The sequence below is a fragment of the Drosophila virilis genome, chromosome 2 (genome assembly GCF_030788295.1).
Source record: "Drosophila virilis strain 15010-1051.87 chromosome 2, Dvir_AGI_RSII-ME, whole genome shotgun sequence".
Lineage (NCBI taxonomy): Eukaryota > Metazoa > Arthropoda > Insecta > Diptera > Drosophilidae > Drosophila > Drosophila virilis.
Genome location: NC_091544.1, coordinates 22,052,005 through 22,072,452, shown reverse-complemented (window position 1 = coordinate 22,072,452; position 20,448 = coordinate 22,052,005). Strand labels below are relative to the sequence as shown.

Sequence of the window (20,448 nt, the reverse complement as noted above, 5' to 3'; positions counted from 1 at the left end):
TCACCGAATTTCACTTGCAGTATCATGCTCGAAAAAAACTGTACGCGTTTGCCTATTGAGACATTTTCAGCTAGAATAGCAAAAAAGAGCTATTGGATATTTGCAAAAAATATTACTAGTCGGGATAGTATGGAATACTGATCCACTGCTGTAGCCAACAGATATTTAGTTATCTTTTTTATTTCATAAGGATGACGACTGTTTGATTACTATGTTAATTTTCTGAAATATGTATCTATATATGGACAATATTCTGATATTTAAAAATATTTTTAATTCCTTGAAAAAGAGATTTGTGGCCCTGAAAAGGGCCTTTTGCTTTTGTTTGCTTCCCGTACAATGCACATCTAGCTGAATTTTACTTGGAGCTGGTGTACTTTGTAACTGCTTTTGTTCCCTCACTGACAGCGTGCTTGGCCAATTCGCCGGGCAGCAAAAGACGTACTGCGGTTTGGATTTCCCGACTGGTAATAGTCGAGCGTTTGTTGTAGTGAGCCAAACGGGAGGCCTCGGCAGCAATACGCTCGAAAATGTCGTTAACAAAGCTGTTCATTATGCTCATCGCCTTTGACGAAATGCCGGTGTCAGGGTGGACCTGCTTGAGCACTTTGTAAATGTAGATAGCGTAGCTTTCCTTCCTCTTGCGCTTCTTCTTCTTGTCATTCTTGGTAATGTTTTTCTGAGCCTTACCAGCCTTTTTGGCTGCCTTCCCACTTGTTTTCGGCGGCATTATTATTCACAAACGTTCACTTTAATTCACTCCACAAATGTTTGACAGGCACCCTACAGTTGCTTAGCATTTATACTATTTTTCGAGCGACGCTTTCATGTTTATATCACGTTCAACTAGCAACCCTAAGCTGAAGAAGAAGGTAGTTGAAAAAAGTATAAATATAGTGGTCATGTGGGTAGATCTCAGAAACTTTCGATATTTGTGTGCTAGCAGTGAAACAGTGAAATAAAGAAAATAAGAAAATGTCTGGTCGCGGTAAAGGTGGAAAAGTGAAGGGAAAGGCAAAGTCGCGTTCTAACCGTGCTGGTCTTCAGTTTCCCGTTGGTCGTATTCACCGCCTCCTTCGTAAGGGCAACTATGCTGAACGTGTTGGTGCCGGTGCTCCTGTTTACTTGGCTGCCGTTATGGAATATTTGGCCGCTGAAGTTTTGGAGTTGGCTGGCAATGCTGCACGCGACAACAAGAAAACTAGAATTATCCCTCGCCATTTGCAATTGGCCATTCGTAACGATGAGGAGTTAAACAAACTGCTTTCGGGCGTCACCATTGCCCAGGGCGGTGTTTTGCCCAACATCCAAGCAGTTCTGTTGCCCAAGAAGACTGAAAAGAAGGCATAATTTGATAGTTCACTAAACTAAAAAAAAGACAGCGTATACATTTGTAAATAGTCGAAACCAACCGTCCTTTTCAGGACGACCAAAAATGTTAAAAAAGAGATTATATTTTCATTCAATAAGGTATCCGAAATCGATTCAATACAAACTACAAACTAGAGCTTAAAAGTACATTCACCGTACTAGTCAATAAAAATGTGCAATATTGCCTTATCCAATGCGGTGGTTGTTTGTTTGTGATAGATTAAAAACAAGCACAAAATAAATATGTAAGACAAGTAAGAGGTTCTAGTCGGGAGCTCCCGACTAAAGGACACCCTGAACACTCTTCTTCCAACATCAAATGCATATTTATGTTCTATTTTCGAAGCTACATGTCAAGTTTGGGGACTCTAGCTCTTATTATTTACCAAAATTCCCCAAAATACAGGATATCGATTGGCTTGGAAACGGAGTAAGTTATCGATTATCGGAAACAAACTCGATCTCCGCGGGCACTAGGAGCACCTACATCTAAAATTTCTCAAGCTCTTATAGGTTCTCAGATCCTTGCGTTCATACATACGGACAGACGGACGGACAGGCAGACGGACATGGCTAGATCGACTCGGCTATTGATGCTGATCAAGAGTATATATACTTTATGGGGTCAGAGATGCTTCCTTCTGCCTGTTACATAAATTTGGATTTTCCACAAGTACAATATACCCTTATACCCATTTTTAATGGGCTCAGGGTATAATCATCGAAAAAGTTTCGATTTTCGCCCCGACCTCGATTTTGAAACAAAAAAAACGTGATGATTTGGAAGGTCATATCATATCCGCGGGGAGTTATGTCGCTTTGGAACGTCATATATCCATCGAAAAAGTTTCGATTTTCGCACCGACCTCGATTTTGAAAAAAATCGTGATGATTTGGAAGGCCATATCACCGCGCGGAGTTATGTCGTTTTGGAACGTCATATCTCCGCGCGGAGTTATGTTGTTTTGGAACGTCATATCTCCGCGCGGGGCTATTACCCGAGATATTCAAAAAAAAATCATCGAAAAAGTTTCGACTTTCGCACCGACCTCGATTTTGAAAAATAAGAACGTGATGATTTGGAAGGTCATATCATATCCGCGGGGAGTTATGTCGTTTTGGAACGTCATATCTCCGCGCGGAGTTATGTCGTTTTGGAACGTCATATCTCCGCGCGGAGTTATGTCGTTTTGGAACGTCATATCTCCGCGCGGAGTTATGTCGTTTTGGAACGTCATATCTCCGCGCGGGGCTATTACCCAAAATATTAAAAAAAAAATCATCCAAAAAGTTTCGACTTTCGCACCGACCTCGATTTTGAAAAAAAAAGAACGTGATGATTTGGAAGGTCATATCATATCCGCGGGGAGTTATGTCGTTTTGGAACGTCATATCTCCGCGCGGAGTTATGTCGTTTTGGAACGTCATATCTCCGCGCGGAGTTATGTCGTTTTGGAACGTCATATCTCCGCGCGGAGTTATGTCGTTTTGGAACGTCATATCTCCGCGCGGAGTTATGTCGTTTTGGAACGTCATATCTCCGCGCGGGGCTATTACCCGAGATATCAAAAAAAAAAATTATCGAAAAAGTTTCGACTTTCGCACCGACCTCGATTTTGAAAAAAAAAGAACGTGATGATTTGGAAGGTCATATCATATCCGCGGGGAGTTATGTCGTTTTGGAATGTCATATCTCCGCGCGGAGTTATGTCGTTTTAGAACGTCATATCTCCGCGCGGGGCTATTACCCGAGTTATTCAAAAAAAAATCATCGAAAAAGTTTCGACTTTCGCACCGACCTCGATTTTGAAAAAAAAGAACGTGATGATTTGGAAGTTCATATCATATCCGCGGGGAGTTATGTCGTTTTGGAACGTCATATCTCCGCGCGGAGTTATGTCGTTTTGGAATTACCCGAGATATTAAAAAAAAAATCATCGAAAAAGTTTCGACTTTCGCACCGACCTCGATTTTGAAAAAAACGTGATGATTTGGAAGGTCATATCATATCCGCGCGGAGTTATATCGTTTTGGAACGTCATATCTCCATCGAAAAAGTTTCGATTTTCGCACCGATCTCGATTTTGAAAAAAATCGTGATAATTTGGAAGGTCATATCTCCGCGTGGAGTTCTGTCGTTTTGGAACGTCATATCTCCATCGAAAATGTTTCCATTTTCGCACCGACTCGATCTGCGCAGGCACTAGGAGCACCTACATCTAAAATGTCAAGTCTATAGCTCTTATATGTTCTGAGATCCTTGCGTTCATACATATGGACGGACGGACAGACTGACATGGCTAGATCGACTCGGCTATTGATGCTGATCAAGAATATATATACTTTATGGGGTCGGAGATGCTTCCTTCTGCCTGTTACATACATTTGGATTTTGCACAAATACAATATACCCATGTGTCCATTTTTAATGGGTTCAGGGTTTAAAAAACGAACATCTGTGATCACGGTCGATCTCAGAATCTGAGATGGAGACGCTTGACAGCATCACGTTTCGTTAGTGTTGAATAAATAATATTTTTTATCTCTTAATGAAACGGATTGGTGGTCCTGAAAAGGACCGATTGTGTCAACATAAATTCAATATTTTCTTATTAACCGCCAAAACCGTACAGGGTACGGCCTTGTCTTTTCAGCGCATAAACAACATCCATGGCTGTGACTGTCTTCCTCTTGGCGTGCTCAGTGTATGTGACCGCATCACGGATGACATTTTCCAAGAAAACTTTTAGAACACCACGAGTTTCCTCATAAATAAGACCAGAAATACGTTTTACGCCACCACGACGAGCTAAACGCCGGATAGCTGGTTTCGTGATGCCCTGGATATTATCACGCAACACTTTGCGATGACGTTTGGCGCCTCCTTTACCCAAGCCTTTGCCACCTTTACCACGACCAGTCATTTTTCACTTTCTTTTTTTTACTTCACTTTACACCACGAATGTCACAGAGATACTAATGCTAGCTCTTCGGGCAGCGCTTATATTTATACCAAAAAATCAAAAAGACGAGCGAGTGAAAACATATTTCCATCTCGCTCACATACTACCCTTGTAACATATTCGACAAAACAGCGAACAGCGAATATATCGATCTCTTTCTAACTTATCACTCATTTTCTATATAAGCGATACACAAACGAGACGCACGATTATTGTGTTTTTAACAGTGACAGTGTGAAGTTGGAATTGTGAAAGAAAGATGGCTCGTACTAAGCAAACTGCTCGTAAATCAACTGGAGGAAAGGCCCCTCGGAAACAGTTAGCTACTAAGGCAGCACGTAAAAGTGCTCCAGCAACTGGTGGTGTGAAGAAACCTCATCGCTATAGGCCAGGCACTGTTGCCCTGCGTGAAATTCGTCGCTACCAGAAGAGCACAGAACTGCTTATTCGCAAGTTGCCGTTCCAGCGTTTAGTACGCGAAATTGCTCAAGACTTCAAGACCGACTTACGTTTCCAGAGCTCGGCTGTGATGGCCTTGCAGGAAGCTAGCGAAGCCTATCTAGTTGGCCTATTCGAAGATACAAATTTGTGTGCTATCCACGCTAAGCGTGTCACCATCATGCCCAAGGACATTCAACTGGCCAGACGTATTCGTGGGGAGCGCGCTTAAGTCTACCTCGTCTCTAATACATAAATATAAAAAAAAAATCGGTCCTTTTCAGGACCACAAAATATTTTAAACAAAGAGATTGATATTTTCCTATATACATCTTGAATTTAATGTACAAAAATCTGTCCATCATACCAAAAAAGACAACACTGTGATAGGAATAATCTAAAAACAAATTACATATTTTCTATCTCACCGAATTTCACTTGCAGTATCATGCTCGGAAAAACTGTACGCGTTTGCCTATTGAGACATTTTCAGCTAGAATAGCAAAAAAGAGCTATTGGATATTTGCAAAAAATATTATTAGTCGGGATAGTATGGAATACTGATCCACTGCTGTAGCCAACGGATATTTAGTTATCTTTTTTATTTCATAAGGATGACGACTGTTTGATTACTATGTTAATTTTCTGAAATATGTATCTATATATGGACAATATTCTGATATTTAAAAATATTTTTAATTCCTTGAAAAAGAGATTTGTGGCCCTGAAAAGGGCCTTTTGCTTTTGTTTGCTTCCCGTACAATGCACATCTAGCTGAATTTTACTTGGAGCTGGTGTACTTTGTAACTGCTTTTGTTCCCTCACTGACAGCGTGCTTGGCCAATTCGCCGGGCAGCAAAAGACGTACTGCGGTTTGGATTTCCCGACTGGTAATAGTCGAGCGTTTGTTGTAGTGAGCCAAACGGGAGGCCTCGGCAGCAATACGCTCGAAAATGTCGTTAACAAAGCTGTTCATTATGCTCATCGCCTTTGACGAAATGCCGGTGTCAGGGTGGACCTGCTTGAGCACTTTGTAAATGTAGATAGCGTAGCTTTCCTTCCTCTTGCGCTTCTTCTTCTTGTCATTCTTGGTAATGTTTTTCTGAGCCTTACCAGCCTTTTTGGCTGCCTTCCCACTTGTTTTCGGCGGCATTATTATTCACAAACGTTCACTTTAATTCACTCCACAAATGTTTGACAGGCACCCTACAGTTGCTTAGCATTTATACTATTTTTCGAGCGACGCTTTCATGTTTATATCACGTTCAACTAGCAACCCTAAGCTGAAGAAGAAGGTAGTTGAAAAAAGTATAAATATAGTGGTCATGTGGGTAGATCTCAGAAACTTTCGATATTTGTGTGCTAGCAGTGAAACAGTGAAATAAAGAAAATAAGAAAATGTCTGGTCGCGGTAAAGGTGGAAAAGTGAAGGGAAAGGCAAAGTCGCGTTCTAACCGTGCTGGTCTTCAGTTTCCCGTTGGTCGTATTCACCGCCTCCTTCGTAAGGGCAACTATGCTGAACGTGTTGGTGCCGGTGCTCCTGTTTACTTGGCTGCCGTTATGGAATATTTGGCCGCTGAAGTTTTGGAGTTGGCTGGCAATGCTGCACGCGACAACAAGAAAACTAGAATTATCCCTCGCCATTTGCAATTGGCCATTCGTAACGATGAGGAGTTAAACAAACTGCTTTCGGGCGTCACCATTGCCCAGGGCGGTGTTTTGCCCAACATCCAAGCAGTTCTGTTGCCCAAGAAGACTGAAAAGAAGGCATAATTTGATGGTTCACTAAACTAAAAAAAAGACAGCGTATACATTTGTAAATAGTCGAAACCAACCGTCCTTTTCAGGACGACCAAAAATGTTAAAAAAGAGATTATATTTTCATTCAATAAGGTATCCGAAATCGATTCAATACAAACTACATTCTAGAGCTTAAAAGTACATTCACCGTACTAGTCAATAAAAATGTGCAATATTGCCTTATCCAATGCGGTGGTTGTTTGTTTGTGATAGATTAAAAACAAGCACAAAATAAATATGTAAGACAAGTAAGAGGTTCTAGTCGGGAGCTCCCGACTAAAGGACACCCTGAACACTCTTCTTCCAACATCAAATGCATATTTATGTTCTATTTTCGAAGCTACATGTCAAGTTTGGGGACTCTAGCTCTTATTATTTACCAAAATTCCCCAAAATACAGGATATCGATTGGCTTGGAAACGGAGTAAGTTATCGATTATCGGAAACAAACTCGATCTCCGCGGGCACTAGGAGCACCTACATCTAAAATTTCTCAAGCTCTTATAGGTTCTCAGATCCTTGCGTTCATACATACGGACAGACGGACGGACAGGCAGACGGACATGGCTAGATCGACTCGGCTATTGATGCTGATCAAGAGTATATATACTTTATGGGGTCAGAGATGCTTCCTTCTGCCTGTTACATAAATTTGGATTTTCCACAAGTACAATATACCCTTATACCCATTTTTAATGGGCTCAGGGTATAATCATCGAAAAAGTTTCGATTTTCGCACCGACCTCGATTTTGAAAAAAATCGTGATAATTTGGAAGGTCATATCTCCGCGTGGAGTTCTGTCGTTTTGGAACGTCATATCTCCATCGAAAATGTTTCCATTTTCGCACCGACTCGATCTGCGCAGGCACTAGGAGCACCTACATCTAAAATGTCAAGTCTATAGCTCTTATATGTTCTGAGATCCTTGCGTTCATACATATGGACGGACGGACAGACTGACATGGCTAGATCGACTCGGCTATTGATGCTGATCAAGAATATATATACTTTATGGGGTCGGAGATGCTTCCTTCTGCCTGTTACATACATTTGGATTTTGCACAAATACAATATACCCTTGTGTCCATTTTTAATGGGTTCAGGGTTTAAAAAACGAACATCTGTGATCACGGTCGATCTCGGAATCTGAGATGGAGACGCTTGACAGCATCACGTTTCGTTAGTGTTGAATAATTTATATTTTTTATCTCTTAATGAAACGGATTGGTGGTCCTGAAAAGGACCGATTGTGTCAACATAAATTCAATATTTTCTTATTAACCGCCAAAACCGTACAGGGTACGGCCTTGTCTTTTCAGCGCATAAACAACATCCATGGCTGTGACTGTCTTCCTCTTGGCGTGCTCAGTGTATGTGACCGCATCACGGATGACATTTTCCAAGAAAACTTTTAGAACACCACGAGTTTCCTCATAAATAAGACCAGAAATACGTTTTACGCCACCACGACGAGCTAAACGCCGGATAGCTGGTTTCGTGATGCCCTGGATATTATCACGCAACACTTTGCGATGACGTTTGGCGCCTCCTTTACCCAAGCCTTTGCCACCTTTACCACGACCAGTCATTTTTCACTTTCTTTTTTTTACTTCACTTTACACCACGAATGTCACAGAGATACTAATGCTAGCTCTTCGGGCAGCGCTTATATTTATACCAAAAAATCAAAAAGACGAGCGAGTGAAAACATATTTCCATCTCGCTCACATACTACCCTTGTAACATATTCGACAAAACAGCGAACAGCGAATATATCGTTCTCTTTCTAACTTATCACTCATTTTCTATATAAGCGATACACAAACGAGACGCACGATTATTGTGTTTTTAACAGTGACAGTGTGAAGTTGGAATTGTGAAAGAAAGATGGCTCGTACTAAGCAAACTGCTCGTAAATCAACTGGAGGAAAGGCCCCTCGGAAACAGTTAGCTACTAAGGCAGCACGTAAAAGTGCTCCAGCAACTGGTGGTGTGAAGAAACCTCATCGCTATAGGCCAGGCACTGTTGCCCTGCGTGAAATTCGTCGCTACCAGAAGAGCACGGAACTGCTTATTCGCAAGTTGCCGTTCCAGCGTTTAGTACGCGAAATTGCTCAAGACTTCAAGACCGACTTACGTTTCCAGAGCTCGGCTGTGATGGCCTTGCAGGAAGCTAGCGAAGCCTATCTAGTTGGCCTATTCGAAGATACAAATTTGTGTGCTATCCACGCTAAGCGTGTCACCATCATGCCCAAGGACATTCAACTGGCCAGACGTATTCGTGGGGAGCGCGCTTAAGTCTACCTCGTCTCTAATACATAAATATAAAAAAAAATCGGTCCTTTTCAGGACCACAAAATATTTTAAACAAGGAGATTCTTATTTTCGTATCAATATATTAAATTAAATATCAATATACTAAGTAAAAATTTAAAACAAAACTGGATTTTCATATTGTCTGGAATAAAAAAACCTCGGACATCGAGCCAGTCAAAGAAACAATTATGAAATTGATAGGTCGCCAAATAAATCATCTTATTAAAAAGCTTTATACAATGTGACAATAAACAAACAGGGCATTACAATATTGGATTTATCTCAATGTATCTTAATGGTAAATCCACATACATATTTTGGGTTTAACCGAAAATTCCTTCATTATATTCCATATATGTATATGTATAGATGATTTTCTGAATAGCTGTATACAGCATTTGGTTTGGGCCTCATCACCGTAAATAAACGTCATTTTTCATCAATCAATTGTGCTCCAATAGATAATTTCTGAATTTCAAAAATAAATCAACTAAGAGTCTGATGGATGTTTCGGTACACAGAAATGTCATATGGATTTCGCATGATATTTTATTAATTAAATTTCAAGTATAATAACAATTTGTGTTACTAAGTGGAATAATCTTCCATTTCCTTTTTTTTTATATTAAATTTCTTAAATTTATATTAACTGTTAAAGACAAAATAAGATTTGTCTGAAGCGTTTTTATATTGATTTCATTGTAAACAGGCATGTTTCTAACAGCTAAGGGTTATGTTAAATAGATATTTAAAGTAGTAGACTTAAGATATATTTAAATTAATAGTTGAATTTGATTAAAGAATTGTTTAAATATTGTATTTAGATGAAAAATATTTCAAGTTTCATTATATTTTTAATAATAATCGTGTTTTTTGCTCGATAACCTTTTTCGCCAAGACTCAAAGTTGAACTTTGACAGGCAATTAAAAATCATAAAATCATGTTAAATACACTAAATAATTTATATTGTATTGTTTGAATATTAAACAAACCATTCCAATTTACATTAAGAACGATTTCCAAGTATATACTTTTGTAAACGACCATTTAACAAGTATGTAATGACGACGCATTGAGTAACAAACGTTCAATACCAAAAACATTCTCGTTCAGCCCTCCTCCTCGATTCTCACTCAAACGGGTGACCTGGTATATTTGTGTTTTCACACCAAAATAGTGTTTTCAGTTAACAAAAGTAAAGTAAAGCGCACGAAATGTCTGATTCTGCAGTTGCAACGTCCGCATCTCCTGTGATTGCCCAAGCAGCCTCAGGCGAGAAAAAGGTGTCTACTAAAAAGGCAGCAGCCACACCAAAATCAAAGAAGTCAACAGCAGCTCCGCCATCGCACCCACCAACTCAGCAAATGGTAGATGCATCGATTAAAAATTTGAAGGAACGTGGTGGCTCATCCCTTCTGGCAATTAAAAAATATATCGGTGCTACATACAAGTGCGATGCCCAGAAGCTAGCCCCGTTCATTAAAAAGTACCTTAAGAATGCAGTTGCGAATGGAAAGCTGATCCAAACAAAGGGCAAGGGTGCCTCTGGTTCGTTTAAACTATCTGCATCCGCTAACAAGGATGCCAAGCCAAAGGCCTCCGCTGTCGAGAAGAAAACCAAGAAGGTAAATGCTTCGGCGGCAGCAGCAACTAAAAGGAAGAGTAGTACGTCTACCACGAAGAAAGCAGCGGGTGCCGCTGATAAAAAGCTATCAAAATCCGCAGCAGCCAAAAAAAATGTTGAGAAAAAGAAGGCTGACAAAGAAAAGGCTAAGGATGCGAAGAAAACGGGAACCATAAAGGCCAAGCCTACAACAGCAAAGGCTAAGTCAAGCGCAACAAAGCCAAAGACCCCTAAACCTAAGACCACAAGTGCTAAACCGAAAAAAGTCGTGTCGGCTACGACCCCCAAGAAAACTGCTGTCAAGAAGCCAAAAGCGAAGACTGCATCTGCAACGAAGAAATAATTTGAAATTGCTAACTGCTTGTCAGCATATGCAAATTTCTAATAATGAAATTTGTTTTCCTACAAAGCCCTTTTAAGGGCTACAAATACGATTTTCTAAGAGAAAGAATTTTTCTTTTTGTCTATATCAGCAAATATAATAAATGCCATGTCTACTCATATACGCTGCCTTAAGTCCGATTGGACTTCTCAACTTATAATTGTAAATATCATATAAATAAATTACGTACTTCATACCTTCCTTCCTTATTCATTCCACCGCAAAATAAAACATTGTTATAAAAAAGTATTGATCAAATTACTTGCCGCTTGCCTATAAGAAATATATTCATCCAATCTAAACACCCCCAAAAGATCGCATAGACGAAATGTGTAATGTGTAAATTTCGGGTCTAATATTTAAAATAATAGAAAAGTTTTAAGAACGCTTACATTCATATGAGATATTATTCTGATATTTAAAAATATTTTTAATTCCTTGAAAAAGAGATTTGTGGCCCTGAAAAGGGCCTTTTGCTTTTGTTTGCTTCCCGTACAATGCACATCTAGCTGGATTTTACTTGGAGCTGGTGTACTTTGTAACTGCTTTTGTTCCCTCACTGACAGCGTGCTTGGCCAATTCGCCGGGCAGCAAAAGACGTACTGCGGTTTGGATTTCCCGACTGGTAATAGTCGAGCGTTTGTTGTAGTGAGCCAAACGGGAGGCCTCGGCAGCAATACGCTCGAAAATGTCGTTAACAAAGCTGTTCATTATGCTCATCGCCTTTGACGAAATGCCGGTGTCAGGGTGGACCTGCTTGAGCACTTTGTAAATGTAGATAGCGTAGCTTTCCTTCCTCTTGCGCTTCTTCTTCTTGTCATTCTTGGTAATGTTTTTCTGAGCCTTACCAGCCTTTTTGGCTGCCTTCCCACTTGTTTTCGGCGGCATTATTATTCACAAACGTTCACTTTAATTCACTCCACAAATGTTTGACAGACACCCTACAGTTGCTTAGCATTTATACTTTTTTCGAACGACGCTTTCATGTTAACAGCCCGTTCAACTCTCTACTCTAAACTGAAGAAGTGGTTAGTTGAAAAAAGTATAAATACAATAGTCGTGAGGTTTGATGTCAATAACATTCGATATTTGTGTGCTAGCAGTGAAACAGTGAAATAAAGAAAATAAGAAAATGTCTGGTCGCGGTAAAGGTGGAAAAGTGAAGGGAAAGGCAAAGTCGCGTTCTAACCGTGCTGGTCTTCAGTTTCCCGTTGGTCGTATTCACCGCCTCCTTCGTAAGGGCAACTATGCTGAACGTGTAGGTGCCGGTGCTCCTGTCTACTTGGCTGCCGTTATGGAATATTTGGCCGCTGAAGTTTTGGAGTTGGCTGGCAATGCTGCACGCGACAACAAGAAAACCAGAATTATCCCTCGCCATTTGCAATTGGCCATTCGTAACGATGAGGAGTTAAACAAACTGCTTTCGGGCGTCACCATTGCCCAGGGCGGTGTTTTGCCCAACATCCAAGCAGTTCTGTTGCCCAAGAAGACTGAAAAGAAGGCATAATTTGCTAGTTCACTAAACAAAAAAAAAACAGCGTATACATTTGTAAATACTCGAAACCAAACGTCCTTTTCAGGACGACCAAAAATGTCAAAAAGATTATATTTTCATTCAATAAGGTATCCGAAATCGACTCAATAATACAAAGTACTTGCTTGTCAGAGCTCAAAAGTACAGTCATCGACTAGTCAATAAAAATGTGCAATATTTTCATATCGAATGCGGTTGTCTTACGTTGGTGATAGTTAAGAAACAAGCACAAAATATGTGAAACAAACGAAGATCCGTGATTCTGGTCGATTGCTGGAGCAGTGTCGGGAGAAGTTTATTCTTAGATGAAGAAACGTTTGACAGCTTGACCATTGCCCAGGGCGGTGTTTTACCCAAAATCCAAGCAGTTCTGTTGCCCAAGAAGACTGAAAAGAAGGCATAATTTGATAGTTCACTTAACTAAAAAAAACACAGCGTATACATTTGTAAATAGTCGAAACCAAGCGTCCTTTTCAGGACAACCCAAAATGTTAAAAAAGAGATTATCTTTTTATTCACTAAGGTAACAAAAATCGATTCAATAATATAAGGTACATCCTAGAGGTCAAAAGTACAGTCATCGTGTGCTAGTCAATAAATTTGTGCAATATTGTCTTACGTTTGTGATAGATTCAAAACAAGCACAAAATATGTCAAACAAACGAAGATCGGTGATTCTGGTTGATTTAAATTGAATTAAATGTTTTTGATCTCTTTTAATAAAATGGATTGGTGGTCCTGAAAAGGACCGATTGTGTCAACATAAATTCTACATTTTCTTTTTAACCGCCAAAACCGTACAGGGTACGGCCTTGTCTTTTCAGCGCATATACGACATCCATGGCTGTGACTGTCTTCCTCTTAGCGTGTTCGGTGTATGTGACCGCATCACGGATAACATTTTCCAAGAAAACTTTTAGAACACCACGAGTTTCCTCATAAATAAGACCAGAAATACGTTTTACGCCACCACGACGAGCTAAACGCCGGATAGCTGGTTTCGTGATGCCCTGGATATTATCACGCAACACTTTGCGATGACGTTTGGCGCCGCCTTTACCCAAGCCTTTGCCACCTTTACCACGACCAGTCATTCTTCACTTTATATTTTTATTTAACTTAACAACACGAATGTCACTGAGGTACTAATGCTAGCTCTTCGGGCAGCGCTTATATTTATACCAAAAATATCCAAAACTCGAAAGAGTACAAGAATATTTCCATCTCGCTCACACCCTACCCTCGTAACATAATCGGCAAAGCGACGAACAGCGAATATATCGTTCTCTTTCTAACTTATCACTCATTTTCTATATAAGCGATACACAAACGAGACGCACGATTATTGTGTTTTTAACAGTGACAGTGTGAAGTTGGAATTGTGAAAGAAAGATGGCTCGTACTAAGCAAACTGCTCGTAAATCAACTGGAGGAAAGGCCCCTCGGAAACAGTTAGCTACTAAGGCAGCACGTAAAAGTGCTCCAGCAACTGGTGGTGTGAAGAAACCTCATCGCTATAGGCCAGGCACTGTTGCCCTGCGTGAAATTCGTCGCTACCAGAAGAGCACGGAACTGCTTATTCGCAAGTTGCCGTTCCAGCGTTTAGTACGCGAAATTGCTCAAGACTTCAAGACCGACTTACGTTTCCAGAGCTCGGCTGTGATGGCCTTGCAGGAAGCTAGCGAAGCCTATCTAGTTGGCCTATTCGAAGATACAAATTTGTGTGCTATCCACGCTAAGCGTGTCACCATCATGCCCAAGGACATTCAACTGGCCAGACGTATTCGTGGGGAGCGCGCTTAAGTCTACCTCGTCTCTAATACATAAATATAAAAAAAAAATCGGTCCTTTTCAGGACCACAAAATATTTTAAACAAAGAGATTGATATTTTCCTATATACATCTTGAATTTAATGTACAAAAATCTGTCCATCATACCAAAAAAGACAACACTGTGATAGGAATAATCTAAAAACAAATTACATATTTTCTATCTCACCGAATTTCACTTGCAGTATCATGCTCGAAAAAAACTGTACGCGTTTGCCTATTGAGACATTTTCAGCTAGAATAGCAAAAAAGAGCTATTGGATATTTGCAAAAAATATTACTAGTCGGGATAGTATGGAATACTGATCCACTGCTGTAGCCAACAGATATTTAGTTATCTTTTTTATTTCATAAGGATGACGACTGTTTGATTACTATGTTAATTTTCTGAAATATGTATCTATATATGGACAATATTCTGATATTTAAAAATATTTTTAATTCCTTGAAAAAGAGATTTGTGGCCCTGAAAAGGGCCTTTTGCTTTTGTTTGCTTCCCGTACAATGCACATCTAGCTGAATTTTACTTGGAGCTGGTGTACTTTGTAACTGCTTTTGTTCCCTCACTGACAGCGTGCTTGGCCAATTCGCCGGGCAGCAAAAGACGTACTGCGGTTTGGATTTCCCGACTGGTAATAGTCGAGCGTTTGTTGTAGTGAGCCAAACGGGAGGCCTCGGCAGCAATACGCTCGAAAATGTCGTTAACAAAGCTGTTCATTATGCTCATCGCCTTTGACGAAATGCCGGTGTCAGGGTGGACCTGCTTGAGCACTTTGTAAATGTAGATAGCGTAGCTTTCCTTCCTCTTGCGCTTCTTCTTCTTGTCATTCTTGGTAATGTTTTTCTGAGCCTTACCAGCCTTTTTGGCTGCCTTCCCACTTGTTTTCGGCGGCATTATTATTCACAAACGTTCACTTTAATTCACTCCACAAATGTTTGACAGACACCCTACAGTTGCTTAGCATTTATACTTTTTTCGAACGACGCTTTCATGTTAACAGCCCGTTCAACTCTCTACTCTAAACTGAAGAAGTGGTTAGTTGAAAAAAGTATAAATACAATAGTCGTGAGGTTTGATGTCAATAACATTCGATATTTGTGTGCTAGCAGTGAAACAGTGAAATAAAGAAAATAAGAAAATGTCTGGTCGCGGTAAAGGTGGAAAAGTGAAGGGAAAGGCAAAGTCGCGTTCTAACCGTGCTGGTCTTCAGTTTCCCGTTGGTCGTATTCACCGCCTCCTTCGTAAGGGCAACTATGCTGAACGTGTAGGTGCCGGTGCTCCTGTCTACTTGGCTGCCGTTATGGAATATTTGGCCGCTGAAGTTTTGGAGTTGGCTGGCAATGCTGCACGCGACAACAAGAAAACCAGAATTATCCCTCGCCATTTGCAATTGGCCATTCGTAACGATGAGGAGTTAAACAAACTGCTTTCGGGCGTCACCATTGCCCAGGGCGGTGTTTTGCCCAACATCCAAGCAGTTCTGTTGCCCAAGAAGACTGAAAAGAAGGCATAATTTGCTAGTTCACTAAACAAAAAAAAAACAGCGTATACATTTGTAAATACTCGAAACCAAACGTCCTTTTCAGGACGACCAAAAATGTCAAAAAGATTGAATTTTCATTCAATAAGGTATCCGAAATCGACTCAATAATACAAAGTACTTGCTTGTCAGAGCTCAAAAGTACAGTCATCGACTAGTCAATAAAAATGTGCAATATTTTCATATCGAATGCGGTTGTCTTACGTTGGTGATAGTTAAGAAACAAGCACAAAATATGTGAAACAAACGAAGATCCGTGATTCTGGTCGATTGCTGGAGCAGTGTCGGGAGAAGTTTATTCTTAGATGAAGAAACGTTTGACAGCTTGACCATTGCCCAGGGCGGTGTTTTACCCAAAATCCAAGCAGTTCTGTTGCCCAAGAAGACTGAAAAGAAGGCATAATTTGATGGTTCACTAAACTAAAAAAAACACAGCGTATACATTTGTAAATAGTCGAAACCAAGCGTCCTTTTCAGGACAACCCAAAATGTTAAAAAAGAGATTATCTTTTTATTCACTAAGGTAACAAAAATCGATTCAATAATATAAGGTACATCCTAGAGGTCAAAAGTACAGTCATCGTGTGCTAGTCAATAAATTTGTGCAATATTGTCTTACGTTTGTGATAGATTCAAAACAAGCACAAAATATGTCAAACAAACGAAGATCGGTGATTCTGGTTGATTTAAATTGAATTAAATGTTTTTGATCTCTTTTAATAAAATGGATTGGTGGTCCTGAAAAGGACCGATTGTGTCAACATAAATTCTACATTTTCTTTTTAACCGCCAAAACCGTACAGGGTACGGCCTTGTCTTTTCAGCGCATAAACAACATCCATGGCTGTGACTGTCTTCCTCTTAGCGTGTTCGGTGTATGTGACCGCATCACGGATGACATTCTCCAAGAAAACCTTTAGAACACCGCGAGTTTCCTCATAAATAAGACCAGAAATACGTTTTACGCCACCACGACGAGCTAAACGCCGGATAGCTGGTTTCGTGATGCCCTGGATATTATCACGCAACACTTTGCGATGACGTTTGGCGCCGCCTTTACCCAAGCCTTTGCCACCTTTACCACGACCAGTCATTCTTCACTTTATATTTTTATTTAACTTAACACCACGAATGTCACTGAGGTACTAATGCTAGCTCTTCGGGCAGCGCTTATATTTATACCAAAAATATCCAAAACTCGAAAGAGTACAAGAATATTTCCATCTCGCTCACACCCTACCCTCGTAACATAATCGGCAAAGCGACGAACAGCGAATATATCGTTCTCTTTCTAACTTATCACTCATTTTCTATATAAGCGATACACAAACGAGACGCACGATTATTGTGTTTTTAACAGTGACAGTGTGAAGTTGGAATTGTGAAAGAAAGATGGCTCGTACTAAGCAAACTGCTCGTAAATCAACTGGAGGAAAGGCCCCTCGGAAACAGTTAGCTACTAAGGCAGCACGTAAAAGTGCTCCAGCAACTGGTGGTGTGAAGAAACCTCATCGCTATAGGCCAGGCACTGTTGCCCTGCGTGAAATTCGTCGCTACCAGAAGAGCACGGAACTGCTTATTCGCAAGTTGCCGTTCCAGCGTTTAGTGCGCGAAATTGCTCAAGACTTCAAGACCGACTTACGTTTCCAGAGCTCGGCTGTGATGGCCTTGCAGGAAGCTAGCGAAGCCTATCTAGTTGGCCTATTCGAAGATACAAATTTGTGTGCTATCCACGCTAAGCGTGTCACCATCATGCCCAAGGACATTCAACTGGCCAGACGTATTCGTGGGGAGCGCGCTTAAGTCTACCTCGTCTCTAATACATAAATATAAAAAAAAAATCGGTCCTTTTCAGGACCACAAAATATTTTAAACAAAGAGATTGATATTTTCCTATATACATCTTGAATTTAATGTACAAAAATCTGTCCATCATACCAAAAAAGACAACACTGTGATAGGAATAATCTAAAAACAAATTACATATTTTCTATCTCACCGAATTTCACTTGCAGTATCATGCTCGAAAAAAACTGTACGCGTTTGCCTATTGAGACATTTTCAGCTAGAATAGCAAAAAAGAGCTATTGGATATTTGCAAAAAATATTACTAGTCGGGATAGTATGGAATACTGATCCACTGCTGTAGCCAACAGATATTTAGTTATCTTTTTTATTTCATAAGGATGACGACTGTTTGATTACTATGTTAATTTTCTGAAATATGTATCTATATATGGACAATATTCTGATATTTAAAAATATTTTTAATTCCTTGAAAAAGAGATTTGTGGCCCTGAAAAGGGCCTTTTGCTTTTGTTTGCTTCCCGTACAATGCACATCTAGCTGAATTTTACTTGGAGCTGGTGTACTTTGTAACTGCTTTTGTTCCCTCACTGACAGCGTGCTTGGCCAATTCGCCGGGCAGCAAAAGACGTACTGCGGTTTGGATTTCCCGACTGGTAATAGTCGAGCGTTTGTTGTAGTGAGCCAAACGGGAGGCCTCGGCAGCAATACGCTCGAAAATGTCGTTAACAAAGCTGTTCATTATGCTCATCGCCTTTGACGAAATGCCGGTGTCAGGGTGGACCTGCTTGAGCACTTTGTAAATGTAGATAGCGTAGCTTTCCTTCCTCTTGCGCTTCTTCTTCTTGTCATTCTTGGTAATGTTTTTCTGAGCCTTACCAGCCTTTTTGGCTGCCTTCCCACTTGTTTTCGGCGGCATTATTATTCACAAACGTTCACTTTAATTCACTCCACAAATGTTTGACAGACACCCTACAGTTGCTTAGCATTTATACTTTTTTCGAACGACGCTTTCATGTTAACAGCCCGTTCAACTCTCTACTCTAAACTGAAGAAGTGGTTAGTTGAAAAAAGTATAAATACAATAGTCGTGAGGTTTGATGTCAATAACATTCGATATTTGTGTGCTAGCAGTGAAACAGTGAAATAAAGAAAATAAGAAAATGTCTGGTCGCGGTAAAGGTGGAAAAGTGAAGGGAAAGGCAAAGTCGCGTTCTAACCGTGCTGGTCTTCAGTTTCCCGTTGGTCGTATTCACCGCCTCCTTCGTAAGGGCAACTATGCTGAACGTGTAGGTGCCGGTGCTCCTGTCTACTTGGCTGCCGTTATGGAATATTTGGCCGCTGAAGTTTTGGAGTTGGCTGGCAATGCTGCACGCGACAACAAGAAAACCAGAATTATCCCTCGCCATTTGCAATTGGCCATTCGTAACGATGAGGAGTTAAACAAACTGCTTTCGGGCGTCACCATTGCCCAGGGCGGTGTTTTGCCCAACATCCAAGCAGTTCTGTTGCCCAAGAAGACTGAAAAGAAGGCATAATTTGCTAGTTCACTAAACAAAAAAAAAACAGCGTATACATTTGTAAATACTCGAAACCAAACGTCCTTTTCAGGACGACCAAAAATGTCAAAAAGATTATATTTTCATTCAATAAGGTATCCGAAATCGACTCAATAATACAAAGTACTTGCTTGTCAGAGCTCAAAAGTACAGTCATCGACTAGTCAATAAAAATGTGCAATATTTTCATATCGAATGCGGTTGTCTTACGTTGGTGATAGTTAAGAAACAAGCACAAAATATGTGAAACAAACGAAGATCCGTGATTCTGGTCGATTGCTGGAGCAGTGTCGGGAGAAGTTTATTCTTAGATGAAGAAACGTTTGACAGCTTGACCATTGCCCAGGGCGGTTTTACCCAAAATCCAAGCAGTTCTGTTGCCCAAGAAGACTGAAAAGAAGGCATAATTTGATGGTTCACTAAACTAAAAAAAACACAGCGTATACATTTGTAAATAGTCGAAACCAAGCGTCCTTTTCAGGACAACCCAAAATGTTAAAAAAGAGATTATCTTTTTATTCACTAAGGTAACAAAAATCGATTCAATAATATAAGGTACATCCTAGAGGTCAAAAGTACAGTCATCGTGTGCTAGTCAATAAATTTGTGCAATATTGTCTTACGTTTGTGATAGATTCAAAACAAGCACAAAATATGTCAAACAAACGAAGATCGGTGATTCTGGTTGATTTAAATTGAATTAAATGTTTTTGATCTCTTTTAATAAAATGGATTGGTGGTCCTGAAAAGGACCGATTGTGTCAACATAAATTCTACATTTTCTTTTTAACCGCCAAAACCGTACAGGGTACGGCCTTGTCTTTTCAGCGCATAAACAACATCCATGGCTGTGACTGTCTTCCTCTTAGCGTGTTCGGTGTATGTGACCGCATCACGGATGACATTCTCCAAGAAAACCTTTAGAACACCGCGAGTTTCCTCATAAATAAGACCAGAAATACGTTTTACGCCACCACGTCGAGCTAAACGCCGGATAGCTGGTTTCGTGATGCCCTGGATATTATCACGCAACACTTTGCGATGACGTTTGGCGCCGCCTTTACCCAAGCCTTTGCCACCTTTACCACGACCAGTCATTCTTCACTTTATATTTTTATTTAACTTAACACCACGAATGTCACTGAGGTACTAATGCTAGCTCTTCGGGCAGCGCTTATATTTATACCAAAAATATCCAAAACTCGAAAGAGTACAAGAATATTTCCATCTCGCTCACACCCTACCCTCGTAACATAATCGGCAAAGCGACGAACAGCGAATA

At 40.3% G+C, this 20,448-nt stretch overlaps 20 protein-coding genes across 20 annotated transcripts; 10 read left to right on the top strand and 10 right to left on the bottom strand.

Moving 5' to 3' along the window:
- Positions 1 to 302: 302 nt before the first annotated feature.
- Positions 303 to 764, bottom strand: LOC26530672 (histone H2B). The gene has a single exon (XM_032432959.2). The coding sequence runs from the start codon at positions 728 to 730 to the stop codon at positions 359 to 361; it is 372 nt and encodes a 123-aa protein (XP_032288850.1). The 5' UTR covers positions 731 to 764; the 3' UTR covers positions 303 to 358.
- A 159-nt stretch (positions 765 to 923) lies between these two features.
- Positions 924 to 1,426, top strand: LOC6637059 (histone H2A). Its single transcript, XM_002060439.4, has one exon. It carries the CDS (start codon positions 976 to 978, stop codon positions 1,348 to 1,350), a length of 375 nt encoding a protein of 124 aa, XP_002060475.1. The 5' UTR covers positions 924 to 975; the 3' UTR covers positions 1,351 to 1,426.
- Positions 1,427 to 3,983: 2,557 nt separating this feature from the next.
- On the bottom strand, positions 3,984 to 4,295 carry LOC116649831 (histone H4). The gene has a single exon (XM_032432979.2). The coding sequence runs from the start codon at positions 4,293 to 4,295 to the stop codon at positions 3,984 to 3,986; it is 312 nt and encodes a 103-aa protein (XP_032288870.1).
- A 298-nt stretch (positions 4,296 to 4,593) lies between these two features.
- Positions 4,594 to 5,004, top strand: LOC138910986 (histone H3). Its single transcript, XM_070207588.1, has one exon. The coding sequence runs from the start codon at positions 4,594 to 4,596 to the stop codon at positions 5,002 to 5,004; it is 411 nt and encodes a 136-aa protein (XP_070063689.1).
- A 493-nt stretch (positions 5,005 to 5,497) lies between these two features.
- LOC26530621 (histone H2B) lies at positions 5,498 to 5,959 on the bottom strand. The gene has a single exon (XM_015168109.3). The coding sequence runs from the start codon at positions 5,923 to 5,925 to the stop codon at positions 5,554 to 5,556; it is 372 nt and encodes a 123-aa protein (XP_015023595.2). The 5' UTR covers positions 5,926 to 5,959; the 3' UTR covers positions 5,498 to 5,553.
- Positions 5,960 to 6,118: 159 nt separating this feature from the next.
- On the top strand, positions 6,119 to 6,621 carry LOC6637072 (histone H2A). Its single transcript, XM_002060451.4, has one exon. The coding sequence runs from the start codon at positions 6,171 to 6,173 to the stop codon at positions 6,543 to 6,545; it is 375 nt and encodes a 124-aa protein (XP_002060487.1). The 5' UTR covers positions 6,119 to 6,170; the 3' UTR covers positions 6,546 to 6,621.
- A 1,176-nt stretch (positions 6,622 to 7,797) lies between these two features.
- LOC6636962 (histone H4) lies at positions 7,798 to 8,231 on the bottom strand. The gene has a single exon (XM_002060373.4). It carries the CDS (start codon positions 8,160 to 8,162, stop codon positions 7,851 to 7,853), a length of 312 nt encoding a protein of 103 aa, XP_002060409.1. The 5' UTR covers positions 8,163 to 8,231; the 3' UTR covers positions 7,798 to 7,850.
- A 229-nt stretch (positions 8,232 to 8,460) lies between these two features.
- On the top strand, positions 8,461 to 8,871 carry LOC138910846 (histone H3). The gene has a single exon (XM_070207583.1). The coding sequence runs from the start codon at positions 8,461 to 8,463 to the stop codon at positions 8,869 to 8,871; it is 411 nt and encodes a 136-aa protein (XP_070063684.1).
- Positions 8,872 to 10,061: 1,190 nt separating this feature from the next.
- LOC6630109 (histone H1.3) lies at positions 10,062 to 10,933 on the top strand. Its single transcript, XM_002053066.4, has one exon. The coding sequence runs from the start codon at positions 10,105 to 10,107 to the stop codon at positions 10,855 to 10,857; it is 753 nt and encodes a 250-aa protein (XP_002053102.1). The 5' UTR covers positions 10,062 to 10,104; the 3' UTR covers positions 10,858 to 10,933.
- A 421-nt stretch (positions 10,934 to 11,354) lies between these two features.
- Positions 11,355 to 11,838, bottom strand: LOC116649821 (histone H2B). Its single transcript, XM_032432963.2, has one exon. It carries the CDS (start codon positions 11,782 to 11,784, stop codon positions 11,413 to 11,415), a length of 372 nt encoding a protein of 123 aa, XP_032288854.1. The 5' UTR covers positions 11,785 to 11,838; the 3' UTR covers positions 11,355 to 11,412.
- Positions 11,839 to 11,972: 134 nt separating this feature from the next.
- LOC116649808 (histone H2A) lies at positions 11,973 to 12,475 on the top strand. Its single transcript, XM_032432943.2, has one exon. It carries the CDS (start codon positions 12,029 to 12,031, stop codon positions 12,401 to 12,403), a length of 375 nt encoding a protein of 124 aa, XP_032288834.1. The 5' UTR covers positions 11,973 to 12,028; the 3' UTR covers positions 12,404 to 12,475.
- Positions 12,476 to 13,166: 691 nt separating this feature from the next.
- On the bottom strand, positions 13,167 to 13,565 carry LOC116649823 (histone H4). The gene has a single exon (XM_032432968.2). It carries the CDS (start codon positions 13,522 to 13,524, stop codon positions 13,213 to 13,215), a length of 312 nt encoding a protein of 103 aa, XP_032288859.1. The 5' UTR covers positions 13,525 to 13,565; the 3' UTR covers positions 13,167 to 13,212.
- Positions 13,566 to 13,771: 206 nt separating this feature from the next.
- On the top strand, positions 13,772 to 14,284 carry LOC6636963 (histone H3). The gene has a single exon (XM_070207435.1). The coding sequence runs from the start codon at positions 13,823 to 13,825 to the stop codon at positions 14,231 to 14,233; it is 411 nt and encodes a 136-aa protein (XP_070063536.1). The 5' UTR covers positions 13,772 to 13,822; the 3' UTR covers positions 14,234 to 14,284.
- A 443-nt stretch (positions 14,285 to 14,727) lies between these two features.
- Positions 14,728 to 15,209, bottom strand: LOC116649817 (histone H2B). Its single transcript, XM_032432956.2, has one exon. It carries the CDS (start codon positions 15,153 to 15,155, stop codon positions 14,784 to 14,786), a length of 372 nt encoding a protein of 123 aa, XP_032288847.1. The 5' UTR covers positions 15,156 to 15,209; the 3' UTR covers positions 14,728 to 14,783.
- Positions 15,210 to 15,343: 134 nt separating this feature from the next.
- On the top strand, positions 15,344 to 15,846 carry LOC116649802 (histone H2A). Its single transcript, XM_032432933.2, has one exon. It carries the CDS (start codon positions 15,400 to 15,402, stop codon positions 15,772 to 15,774), a length of 375 nt encoding a protein of 124 aa, XP_032288824.1. The 5' UTR covers positions 15,344 to 15,399; the 3' UTR covers positions 15,775 to 15,846.
- A 694-nt stretch (positions 15,847 to 16,540) lies between these two features.
- On the bottom strand, positions 16,541 to 16,952 carry LOC116649825 (histone H4). Its single transcript, XM_032432970.2, has one exon. It carries the CDS (start codon positions 16,893 to 16,895, stop codon positions 16,584 to 16,586), a length of 312 nt encoding a protein of 103 aa, XP_032288861.1. The 5' UTR covers positions 16,896 to 16,952; the 3' UTR covers positions 16,541 to 16,583.
- Positions 16,953 to 17,142: 190 nt separating this feature from the next.
- Positions 17,143 to 17,655, top strand: LOC116649837 (histone H3). Its single transcript, XM_032432993.2, has one exon. It carries the CDS (start codon positions 17,194 to 17,196, stop codon positions 17,602 to 17,604), a length of 411 nt encoding a protein of 136 aa, XP_032288884.2. The 5' UTR covers positions 17,143 to 17,193; the 3' UTR covers positions 17,605 to 17,655.
- Positions 17,656 to 18,098: 443 nt separating this feature from the next.
- LOC116649816 (histone H2B) lies at positions 18,099 to 18,580 on the bottom strand. The gene has a single exon (XM_032432955.2). It carries the CDS (start codon positions 18,524 to 18,526, stop codon positions 18,155 to 18,157), a length of 372 nt encoding a protein of 123 aa, XP_032288846.1. The 5' UTR covers positions 18,527 to 18,580; the 3' UTR covers positions 18,099 to 18,154.
- A 134-nt stretch (positions 18,581 to 18,714) lies between these two features.
- On the top strand, positions 18,715 to 19,217 carry LOC116649804 (histone H2A). Its single transcript, XM_032432935.2, has one exon. It carries the CDS (start codon positions 18,771 to 18,773, stop codon positions 19,143 to 19,145), a length of 375 nt encoding a protein of 124 aa, XP_032288826.1. The 5' UTR covers positions 18,715 to 18,770; the 3' UTR covers positions 19,146 to 19,217.
- Positions 19,218 to 19,909: 692 nt separating this feature from the next.
- On the bottom strand, positions 19,910 to 20,320 carry LOC116649826 (histone H4). The gene has a single exon (XM_032432972.2). The coding sequence runs from the start codon at positions 20,262 to 20,264 to the stop codon at positions 19,953 to 19,955; it is 312 nt and encodes a 103-aa protein (XP_032288863.1). The 5' UTR covers positions 20,265 to 20,320; the 3' UTR covers positions 19,910 to 19,952.
- Positions 20,321 to 20,448: the final 128 nt, after the last annotated feature.